This window comes from Colletes latitarsis, chromosome 5 (genome assembly GCF_051014445.1).
Source record: "Colletes latitarsis isolate SP2378_abdomen chromosome 5, iyColLati1, whole genome shotgun sequence".
Lineage (NCBI taxonomy): Eukaryota > Metazoa > Arthropoda > Insecta > Hymenoptera > Colletidae > Colletes > Colletes latitarsis.
The window spans coordinates 38,268,111-38,280,389 of record NC_135138.1 but is presented as its reverse complement, the minus strand read 5'-3'; the positions used below and the strand labels follow the sequence as shown (position 1 = coordinate 38,280,389).

General features: G+C 43.2%; 1 protein-coding gene across 3 annotated transcripts in view; it reads right to left on the bottom strand.

Moving 5' to 3' along the window:
- Positions 1 to 12,279, bottom strand: part of Ptp36e (protein tyrosine phosphatase 36E) — a 52,803-nt gene that overhangs the window by 2,108 nt on the left and 38,416 nt on the right. For all 3 annotated transcript variants that reach the window (XM_076764564.1, XM_076764565.1, XM_076764566.1), the window contains exons 3-9: positions 7,088 to 7,212; positions 5,449 to 5,536; positions 4,741 to 4,817; positions 4,316 to 4,450; positions 3,529 to 3,669; positions 422 to 582; positions 188 to 323 (exon numbers count right to left, since the gene is read on the bottom strand). In XM_076764564.1, coding sequence (XP_076620679.1) covers positions 188 to 323; positions 422 to 582; positions 3,529 to 3,669; positions 4,316 to 4,450; positions 4,741 to 4,817; positions 5,449 to 5,536; positions 7,088 to 7,212 — 863 coding nt within the window. The remainder of the gene's footprint in view (positions 1 to 187; positions 324 to 421; positions 583 to 3,528; positions 3,670 to 4,315; positions 4,451 to 4,740; positions 4,818 to 5,448; positions 5,537 to 7,087; positions 7,213 to 12,279) is intronic.

The window sequence follows — 12,279 nt, the reverse complement described above, 5'->3', positions numbered from 1 at the left end:
TTCCCTCTCAGCGTTTACCGGTTTTAACACGTTTCTGAAATAGGCGTGCAGTAACGGAATTACGATACTTTCCGTAGAATTGCAATATTTTATGCGACACCGAAGAATATTAAAGCGTAGTCTTATCGATACCGCCCCGAGTCTTGTTCGAACCGCAATAAGGAGACGATCGATGCTCGAAATTTACCAAGTTCTCGATAAGTCCTCTTCTACTCTGCCGCAACTTTTTCAAGTAGCCGAATACGTCGAAAGCGTCCTCCTCTTCGGCCAGCTCCATGTTCGCGTCTATCGCGAGGTACACCCCCGATCTTCCGCCACCGTCGCTTTTTTCAACAGAATATAGATACATTTTTTTATTCGATCGCCGCGCCGCGCCAATTCGAACAGAATTTACGCGCGGTGCTTTTCTAATTTTACTCACTTGCAATGGACGACCATGGGACCGGATTCGTTCTTTATGGTAGACCCGACGACAGCCCTGACTCGTCGACGAAACTCCAAAACCGCGTTACCGAACGGACACGTGTGCGAATGCCACTCAGTGTAATGGAATTGTAACAACGTTCTTTCTTCCGTCACTTCCTGCAATTGCACGCAAACCCGAGAGTGTCGCGTTTAAAACTATCATTTTCAACGAAAGCGACTCGAGTTCGAAGCATCGGAGACGACGAGTTTCAGAAATAGTTCCAAAGACCACTTGCGAATAATAGCGGATTCGCAATCGTAAGCGGATAATAGTTTATTCGCGTATTTAACTATTCCACCTTTCCGATGGTTCGAAGCTTTTCAACGGAACATCGTTCTGTGCTTTTTAAATCGAACCATATATGATATTTTTCTCTCGATACTCTTGTAGCGCTTCGAAAAACGAATCAAACGATGCAAATGTCTGGAAGGAACGTACTTTTGGACTATCTTTAAATCGAACGACTTTGAACGTATTATAAAAATACGGGAAGGAAAATATCGTAGATATTCGGAGCTTTTTAAAAAGGATTTTCGTACCTTGAATAATTACACGATATTCGACATAAGACGAAAGAAGAGAATCTTTGGTTTTCACTGTCTTAAAAACAGTCTAAAACGTGTATTAAAAATAGTTAAACTTTAGACGCGTGCAGTTCCGAAACTACTAGTGTTTTATTGATTATTGAGGTATCGTTGGCAGCGGCAAACTTTCCTCTTTAAAATGGTTTTTGGTTTTCGTCGATCGGACTTTCCGTTTTCGAGATATCGTAATTTATGTAAAAGGTAATTTTTCTTAATTCGACTGTCTCACTGTCCGGCTCGCGTATAATAGCCTATTAATGCGTATTAAAAATACTAAAACTTTAGATGCGTGCAGTTCCGAAACTAATAGTGTTTTATTAATTATTAAGGCATTGTTAGCGGCGGTAAACCTTCCTCTTTAAAATGGTTTTTGGTTTTTGTCGATCGGACTTTCCGTTTTCGAGATATCGTAATTTATGTAAAAGGTAATTTTTCTTAATTCGACTGTCTCACTGTCCGGCTCGCGTATAGTAGCCTATTAATGCGTATTAAAAATACTAAAACTTTAGATGCGTGCAGTTCCGAAACTACTAGTGTTTTATTAATTATTAAGGCATTGTTAGCGGCGGTAAACCTTCCTCTTTAAAATGGTTTTTGGTTTTTGACGATCGGACTTTCCGTTTTCGAGATATCGTAATTTATGTAAAAGATAATTTTTCTTAATTCGACTGTCTCACTGTCCGGCTCGCGTATAATAGCCTATTAATGCGTATTAAAAATACTAAAACTTTAGATGCGTGCAGTTCCGAAACTACTAGTGTTTTATTAATTATTAAGCCACTGTTAGAGGCGGCAAACCTTCCTCTTTAAAGTGGTTTTTGGTTTTTGTCGATCGGACTTTCCGTTTTCGAGATATCGTAATTTATGTAAAAGGTAATTTTTCTTAATTCGACTATCGCTGTCTTCGTCTGAGGCGTCGCGCCGGACCTCTCTTTCTCGCACGTGACTCGTGACCGTCTGGCCGACTGACCTAGTTTCTCCGAGTCACGTGCGGTCAACGGCCTTGACAAGGCCGTAGTAAACAAACGCTACGGACCCTTATATTTCCGGAACTAGCCACCGCATCGACGCGAAACTAAAATCGCTATATCTCCGGAACTAATAAAGCTATCGACTCGTACAAACGCTCATTTTAAAGGGCATTTCATCCTCTATCATATGATCATATCACCTACTATAATTTCTGTTGTCTTCCATGTTTATTTTGACATTTACTTTGACCCTGTATTCCTAAAGAAGTTTCAGCAATTCCTATTGATCATACAACTGGTGTAGGATAAAACTGAACTATAAATTGTTTATTTAATTGAAAATAACAAACAATTCGAGCTAATAATAGTTGACATTTACGTTTTCCTAATTTAATTCTCGTTTGATTTCTCGACATATTTTTGGTCGCGTCGCTTTATCAGAATATTGCCGCATTACGAATTGCTGCTTCGAAGACACAAAGTCGGTAAAGTCAAACTACTTGGAAAGTTCACCGTTTTGCATAAAGGAACGCTGCAACTGCGATGCATTATTCGCATATGCACTACGCTTTAACAGTACTCCTCGACAGTCTTGTCCCGCTTAACTGCCTCGAAAGATTTACATTACATTTTGCTGATCGCTGTTCGAGACATTACAGACGCGACAGGTACGTCAACGGTCTATATTATATTCTTTCTTCAATTTTCTATACTTTAAAACGTATTAAAACAAAAATAGACAATTTTGAACGCGCTTAAGAACGCAAGTTTTGTTAAGAAATTCGACGCGCCGCGCGGAGGGAATAATTTCTTTGGAGAGGAATTATGCAAAGCAGTTAATGTGCCGTGGATGTTAACGCAAAGAAACAATCGAGGCGGAATTTGAGAGGTCTCTCTATTTTCATTCCATTTCCGAGGCGTTGATAAAATTAAGTCTTACGTAACGCTGTTTGAGTAAACTCATCGTCTCCCCGGCTCCTATCTCTCATCCGTATCGTTTTGCATTCACCTAGTTTCGGAACAGCCCGAACTAGTACGTACTACTTCCCTTATAGTTAATTCCGGCAACTTTTTTACCAACTTTCCGTCTCTGTTCTTTCGTTTTGGAAACCAGTCTTGCTGGAACCTTGCTGGAGTCTACTCGCGATCAAAGTTTCGAGTTCGCGCGGGTTCTTGCCAGCTGAGCGAGACTTTGACTATTATTCCTCGTGTATTATACATATACTGGGTGGAATTTATCCCAAAGCATGCAGGTTTTGCATCCCAAATTGAATCGTTTGAAAATCCACGCTTTTACAAATCGAGTCTTGAAAGGATTACTTGTACAATATTTTTCTTTACGTTATCGAATATCGTGTTAGTTTTGTAGACGAATCTCTGTTCCCGAATATTTTACGAGGCTTCCTGCTCCGCACGCACCGTACAGTAAATTTCTTTTCTTTCTCGACGGTGTTTCACGTCTCTCGCATGAATCTGCGAAAGGCGGTACAGCGGAAAGTACACTCACGTCGTTCTCATTTTTCTTGTAGAGCCTTATGGTCCGTATGTGAAAATTGGCGAGCTCCTCCTCCTTCAACACGGAAACCCCGATGCCTCCGTACTCTTCGTCTTTGTCTTTGCTAGCCGGCCAATATTGGACGCACATCACCTGAAATCGATTCGACTGACGCTCGTTACCGTTCGAGGATCGACCGGTACGTATCGCTAATAATAATATTTAAGTATTTCACGATTGCTTATGCGAAAAGAGACGAGGAGGAGAACCCTTTTGCACGGAAGATTTCACCGCGTTAGATATTTTTAGACGCTTTCCAGCGAAAAAGTTCCCGTGCCAAAAGATACTTAAAACCGTGTGGATGAAATCGATGAACGGGTCGCGTAAATAAAAGTTGTATGTGCGAAAACGCTTGCAAACGTGCTTCGGTGGAACGTTCTACGTCCACTGCGCGTTGCACTTTTCGAATGAAAAAAACTGCTCGTCCCGTGAAACGTTCAACGTACACGCGTTTTAAGAGATAAAAACAGGTCAACGTAAACACAAAACATTAACTTGCCGGCAAGAGATACCGTACACCGTCTCTCGAAAGTCTCTGGAGCACTCTTTAAAATAAACACTTTTCTTACGACTCTTTTCGAATTGAAATACAACGTATCTTTAGCACGATTTCGTTAGAAATAAATTACTCCGTTCGTCTATCGAACATTTCTTAAGGGTGTTTGGAGTTTCGAAATTTGTTTAGTGGCTTCTCGCGTATGCTCGGAGTCCCGTAATCATTTTAATCAAATGTCCTCACCCTAATGAAATCGAAAGTCTTCGTGAGCATGACGATACAGCAAGCTCTTTCTTGCCACACCATGCGCCAAAATTCCGTCACCGTGTTCTCCATGGGTCCCTGTGTCACGATGTAAGCGTTCGGTTTCAATATACTCTGAAATACAACGAGAATATTGATCGAGGACACAGGCGTCGGTATCGTGACATTAAAATAAACTTTTCTCGCCGCGGGACCATCGCGAGAACAGTTCGGTGGTCTATTTTAAGAAACGCGATTATGGATTATTCAAATTTACTGCCGCGATATCGTCCCCGGGGGCTGATATTACGGCCAACCTTGATCTTGATCTTTACAGCATTAACATGCGCCGGAATTTAGGGTCGGTTTATTTTAGAAAATACGATGTTATCTCGTGACAGTGATTGCGATTGTGTTCTACTTACATCTACATAAGACGCGTTAACGTAATCGGAATCGGGTTCGCCTTCTATCGTATCCAAAACCACCCTGTTGTAATCATCTGTGGGCCAAGAAACGAACAGGCGTTAACAACGCGGCATACATTGTAAAATGATAGTTGTAGCGTTTGAAAGTGGTCCTCGTTTGATTTTAAAAACTGACGCGATTAAAGTTGTCGAAAGGCGGGCGAATGGAAAGTAAAGCGGTTGCGGGTTCGTTTGGACGTATTCACGAGGAGCTCGTTTGCGCGAACACTTCCGAGGGAAAAGGAGAAACCGTATCAATCTCGGCCGGGCGTTATTTCATCAAGGTGCTCGTGTGCGAAGAGAGCAACCGTTCGCGTCGACCTCAACGTTTCCCGTACCGCGCAACTTTTCCCCTGATCGTGTTACGGCTGCGAGCGTACGAAAGGCGCGAACATAACTGCATTTTCTAATTAAACCGGTCGTCCGACCGGAATTCTTTCTTTTCACCCGGTGAATAATTAAAACCACCGACGTCGCCCTTGGACGGTGCACGGAGTGGCCCGCTAGCTATTCGCGCTTCAATTATTTACGGGATCGTGTAGAATCCCTTTGCCTACGGATAAATCTAAAACAGTTGGTTAACGAAACGATTCCTTAAGTTTCTCCGCGCTTTCTTTTTATCTCGTTGCGGATTTAACCCGTTGATTTTCGACAGTTGACACTTACAAGGAATACACTTCTGGTTCTGGTTCTTCTCCTTGTTGGCCGGTTTCGTGGCGTGTCTGCACGCGTGCGTTTCTACCTTGGTCGCTGTCTGAAAACAAGCAAATAAGTTTACCGGAGCGCGTTTATTAAATCGAGCAAGAAGCCGTGAGGCTATCTAAAAACACGTCCGTTTCTCTCGCCGGTACGTTGAAACGGAAAGCAAAGTTTTTATTTCCTCGGTTCGATGGCGATTCGATAAAAAAAATTGGTGGTTTCGCGATCGTATCGCGTCGACTGTTCCCCGACGATAAGAGTTCCCGATAAATGCAACGAATACTCGAAAACAAACGTATCGCGCGTCAGAGAAGCGATACCGAACTCCGTCGGATCAATCTGTTTGTCGAGGTACAAACGCACGCAGTCTGGCAGCAAACGTCGAACTGCTCACGCCCGTTTAATTCATGTCAATCACATTTGGCGACCACTCGTTGCCATCGGCACGAATAATCATTTAATTTTCCAGCCACCGGTAAACATCCGGCGCCAGAATCGATCGGATTCGAGCCACTAGCGACGCCGATTGAATTTCGGTCGGCTCGCAGTCGAGCCGGTAACATTATTCCGACTCCATTTGCAAAGAGTATTCCTTATCGGCCCCGTTCGCCGAAAAATTATCGAGCCCGACGAGTTTCCAATCAATCGTCCAGGCTGGAAACTCGTTCCAATGGCGCCGTTCCTCGCCGATCGGTCACTTTATCGCGTTCACCGAGCTTCGTTTTACCGATTGTATCGCGTGTCCGGCGATACTTGCTCGCCACCCTGCTGATCGAGCTGTAACCAATCGTTTAAACGGCTTTAATTGCTCCTGCGAACGTAGTCGATTCCGTCCAGATAAATTTCCTTTTCGCTCAACTTTTATTTATCCTACCGTGTTTCACGATTACCAAAGTCATTTAACCGTTTGATCTATCGTTACGCAACGCTCTTTCAAATATGCTACGCGACCTGGGACGGAGGTTGAATTTCCTGTCGCGGGATTCTTTCGCGACAGAATTGCCAGGTACGGTGCTTGACGGGCGTCAAAAGATATTTGGCGTCTCGAGCGCATGTCCTAAAATACGTGCACCGAAATGGCGGTCTAATGAGAAACCGATATTGAACCGAGTTACTCGATTCCTCCGCCTATTCTCAGGAGATCGCTTTGTCTCCCGGATGTCTCTTGGTCCTGTCTTGGCTGTCTGCCTATCTTAAGGCACTTTGTAGGATCCGGAGGTATGTATGCGCGATGTGTTCAGAGGGTACACGAGTGGAAATGGCTCTCCCGTACATTGGAATTTGTTCGTCGTGGTGTACAGAGCGTTGGAAAAAGATAGAGGGGCCAAAGAAAACTCTTTGCCTATTCCGTAAAGAATCTTCCACGCTGGAACTATTAGGCACAGACTAAAAATCAAAATTGTACAGTTCCCTGGAGAAAAAAGCTGTAGTGGAGGTTTTTTGGGGTGATTCCCAGCAGCCGGGTCGATCCTTTCGTCGAGTCTCCAGCGCAGTGTCGGCACCATAAGTTGTCGAAAGCGAGAATCGGGCCTCGTAATCGTCGAATCAATTGGCAGAGAGGTCTGGTCCGAGCGGCAGAGCGCACAGAGGGATTTATTGTCCTCACCTGAAACTCCACGCGGTACAGAACAGGAAACTTTCGGCGTAACTCGCAAAGCTTCGGGAATTGCGGGAGTTCGGTCGGCGCGGACGGCAGAGTGGTGCTCATACTGCTACCGAGTTCCTCCGTGGCTGAAAACAAGAAAAAAAAAAGAAAGAGAATTAATGCGATGGACGTTCGTCTTGAGCAGAGTGCATCGGCTTTCCGTTTCCGTTTCCGTTCTCGCGCGGCGACTATTCGTTAAAATTCCTCCCTCTACTCCTATTTTATCATCAACTGCTCTTGCTATAATAGGAATATTTTCTTATTTTACAGCTGACCCATTCGTAACTACCCACTACTAGTCTGACAACAAGTAACGAGTCCACTTTACTCGTTACATTATTATCACAAATTGTTTACTTATGAGATGAAGTAACGCATCGCAGAGACCAAAATTTAAGAACACCGATACAAGTAGAAGTAACGAGTAATGGTCAGACACCGTATAAACGTTCGAGATTCAGCCGATAGAGTTTAGCTAGGATCGAAATTTCAAATTTTCCCCGTTATCGACGCATAAATTCTCGCGGATATTGCCGGTAGTTACCGGCAGAGAATAAAATTGAATTTTGCGTCTGACACAGACCATCCATTACTACTGTCAGGAAGTCTGGCCAAGAACCGACAAAAAGGAGAAAGAAAATTTCGTCCTTTTGCCTCCGGTTCCCTCGAATCTGTCTTTATGCTAATGTTTCGATATTTGCATTTCTATTTCGTATTTCGTGCGTCTCGTTGCCCGATCGATGCACGGGTTTCGAAATTTTGCACTGCTAATCAACAAGCGGCGAACCGATCGACTCGGAAGATCTTTACACGCGAGACGCTCGACAATCTACCGTTTCGCTTTCCTCGGATTAGCTGCGTTTACGAGTCAATCTCGCCAATTCCAAGGGAAATTATGTCAATTTGGATCGACAAACGCTTCCCTGTCGGACCTGTATACGCGCAATTAACGCCGATGAATGGTAACGACGTGCAGCGAAACAATGATGAATTTAATAAACTTCTAGCTACGGATCTTCCGATTATCATCTTCAGGATTTACAATCACGACTGAATCATGCATTATGCAGTAGCGTAGTCTTGTCATTTTTCTGCCCGATTAGATCGTGAAAGAAAATAATGTCGAATTCTGTTATCTCGAAATATAGAAAGTATCTGCATGTATCGTATTTTCGAATCGTAAAATATTCAGATGGCGTCACGGGCGTCATAAAACTTCGATCGCATGCGATTCGCGTACGCGTCTTTAAAATTATCAAATTTTTATCGCGATAAACGTTGTTTCGGGTCGACACGCGAACGAATCGAGTCGAGTTTATTTTAATATCTACAGGCTTCGGGTTTCGCGAAGTGGCAGAAGTCGAACGACGGAATCGATTGACGGGAGTAGCTCACGTGGAAAGCGTGCATCACGTTTCGCGGGAAAGAACGTGGCTTTTGAACAGCGCTGCTGCACGTGCGACCCCTCGCATTCCATTATTACGAACCGGTGTTTCGTGTTTCAACCCAACGACCAATTATCGATGTTGATGTACAAAATTGCTATTTATTGCGTGGTTGATTCCTACGCGCCAAGAACGCGCAATCGCTGTACGTAATAAAGTTATCGTCTGCGACGAGGGATTTGGTTGACAAGTTTCCTCGCTTCGGAATTATTTTTACATCAACATGTTTTATACGTTTCTCGAAAATTGGCTGTCGTTTTAATTTTACGGTAGTATACATATACATGTATGTATATCTGTGAGGTAAAGAAAAGGAAACGAGTACGCAGCGAGTTTTATGCGGTTGCAGGATCACGTAACTCGACCGAGTAAAGGATCGTACTAGCTCCGAGCCGTTTTTATCTATCGGAGATCGTCGTTTTGGATGTGCTCCCCGATTGTGTTAAAAGACTGTTCGAAACTGGGTCGGCCGCGTATGCACATAAACATCCTTTGCGGAGTATAAAATCTCATGAGCTTCCTGCTACGTTGTCACGTTCCAATAAGTAACAGTCGAAACTGGAGCACGGAAAGCAGACATTGACCCTACGATGTTCAATTCTTTTGAAAGCATTTAACAAAGAAGCTTTGAACGCGAACGAAAGTTCTCCTAGTTTTACAGTATCTACGATAGAAACTTGGTTCGTGCAGAGCGTGGAAATATTGAAAAATACGTCACTTTGTGAAACTGAAAGAAGACATTGCAAGGTACAATATAGTGATTCGTGCGAAGAGCTCAGAATATCCAGAATGTATTACAGCAGGTGACCTCGACTCACGGAATCGAATATTTAATTAAACGCATACGTTATACTACGATGCGCACGAGGTGTCCGATAACCGGTGGCACAAACGGCAATATGGCCATTCTACGCGAGAATATCAATAGAAAATGCAAGAATAAAGTCTGTTGGTAGGATAGTTTGTTTTTGAAAAAGTTATTCTAAAAATTTTTGGAACGTGCGTGTGTTCCGGTACGACTTGGCCGACGCGTCTGATCATTGCTCGTCCTTTCTACTTGCGACGGTTTACTCTACGCCACGGAGAAGCATCTTCGAACGTTCTTATAATTTAGATACTTGTATCGTGCAAGTTTATTTAGATAAATTTTATCCTCGAACGAACAGTCTGCTGAGAATCGCATCCACAAATTAAATCTACCAATAATAAAACTTACCATTTGCAAATACCGGATTTTATTGCGCGCATTCCTACACGCAGATCAATATTTTCAACGCGAAAGCTTTGTATCAAAATTGAAGCATTTAACATTGAAGGTGTTCGCAATCAGCGATAGAACGGCCTTCGCGATCGCTGATTGCAGGAAAGGGACGACGCGTTGGCGGGGATCGCGTCGATTTTTCTCGAAAGATTCGAGGCATTAAGCCGTAAATTTGTTTTCCTCGCGAGATTCGGTGGTTTGCGTGCAATTTTGCCTTTCTAGCGAAACTCGGCGTGCTTCGAGGGCATATTTTCACACGGTACGCTGCACCAATTCCCTCTGCCCGCAAGAACCGATACGAGTTTTCCACTACAGGGCCGTGTATTTACCACGAAACAGCCTCTCTGAATTATTCGACGCGCGACACAGTCCCACACAGCGATTATTGCAACGATAAAGACTCAAACTCAGGACTGTTTATCCCTCCGAATTTGTCGGGGCTGGTATTGCTATTATTAGACTCGTGCTTTGAATCGACCGTTCATTCTGTGCCCCGTTCGCGATAAAAGCAATTTCTATTGCCAAACGACGGCTTGGAAAGTTGAAAGTTTACCAAATTAATTGCACACTTGTACGGGAACTATGCAACGCGTGATTTAATTCGCGACAACTGTCTTTATTCGATCGATCGGGGTAGGTTTCTTATTTCTTGTTTTCCGCATAAAATGCATACCTGTGGGTGAACTTTCGATTTTGTTCCGGTGGTAGGAGTCGAGCAAGATTATTCGTTGTCGAATTTATCGAAAAAGGTTGGCTCGCGTGACCGGAAATAAGGGAATTCCGATATGAAAGCACCGGGAACCATTTATTCTAGTAGTTCGGAACATCACTCTCTGGACAATCGAACGTTTCGGAACGCGCGACAGAAATAAAGGCAGGAACGGAGGACCTGTCGAGATAAGAGAATGAAACGAGCACGGAGGCGTATTATTTTGGTAGCACCTGTGGATGATACGGTGCAAAGAGCAAACGTTCTCGTCGCAGAGTTCGGTTAGAAAGGCCAGGTCGTTTAACCGGCTCTGAATGCTGCGGTGACTTTGAAGTTCAAAATCGGAGGGTCGGAGGGAACCTCGGCTAGGTTTAAATGTACCTTGACACAATTGTGCTCGATCGACCTTTGACACGTGTCGTTCGATCATCGATCACGATTTCCTCGCGGCAGCTGCAATGTCACTTGCAACTAAAGGAATTTAATTAAATTCTTCCGCGTCGGTACGTTGATTTTTTCCCTTCTTCGTTCCGCTTTCATCAATGTCGTTCGCCTAATTACCTCTATCCACTGTCCTTCTCCTTTCAGACACCTTCTCCGAAGTTTCTTTGAAACACTCGCTGAAACGAACCTCGTTCCTCGTTACGAATCATCGTTTCCTTCGACGCTTTCTCATACCTAAAGGAAAGAAACTCCCCTTCGAAGAGACGTTTCTTTCTTTTCGTTATCGCGTTATTATGTATGAGTGTTTGCGTGCACGAGCTTTTGTGTTACTTCGAGAAGCTTTCTCCATCCCCTTTCTTCGTATAGATATAGAAAATGAAAGCTACAGAAGAGGGTGTTTATTGTTTTAATTATCAACGAGTATAGGAGAAACAAACCAATGTCTCTTATGGAAATTGTAGCAAATTTACATCTTTGTTCGGCAAACGCTTGGCTGGAATATTGTTTATCTTTAATCTCTTAACGTTCACCCCCGCTTCTCTGTTTTCTTCTCCTCGAGGGGTGCTTTTAGATGAAATTACTAGGACTGTTTCTCATTCGAGACACAGGATTCGTCGTTACGCTTTCTCCATTTATATATTTATTCGAAATTGTTATCAATTTTTCGGCTTTCGACATTCTACGGTAACACGGTACAGTTAAGATTTATGAGACACGTTACGGACCACCGTCCACGTCTCGTATTTCATAGTCGATCGATACGATCATGTCGAATACCTTTGTCAAGCGTGAGTGCTTCATTATATCTCGCACGATCGCCGACACAGCAGGGTTTCATCTTTGTTTGGTGACACGAGCTTAGAAAATTTTCATCCCCGTGCTCCTTTCGGGGCAAAACACATTTCCCGGGTAAAACTTTCGCTGGCATTCTTCTTGGGCAGTAGCTACCGAACAAAAGTGGAAAAAATATGTACATCGCGGGGTATACGCTTGTGAACGTTTGATTCTTCTGATAATACCGTACAGGAGAAGTATAAATAGTCATTAGTGATTATTTTATGACATACATATATAAAGATGCAGAGTAATTTGCATATTTATTCTGCGTATATAAGATAGAAATGTTTTTAAAGCGAAACACGAAAATATGAAGTGTCATTTTCATATTAACTTTGGGGCAACGATGGTTGGATGTTGTCCTGTTTAAATATATTTTAATAAATGTAGTTATTTTCGTTTACTTAAACCCTTAACTGGTACTATGTGGTACTTGGACGCCCTAAAGACGTTGCTT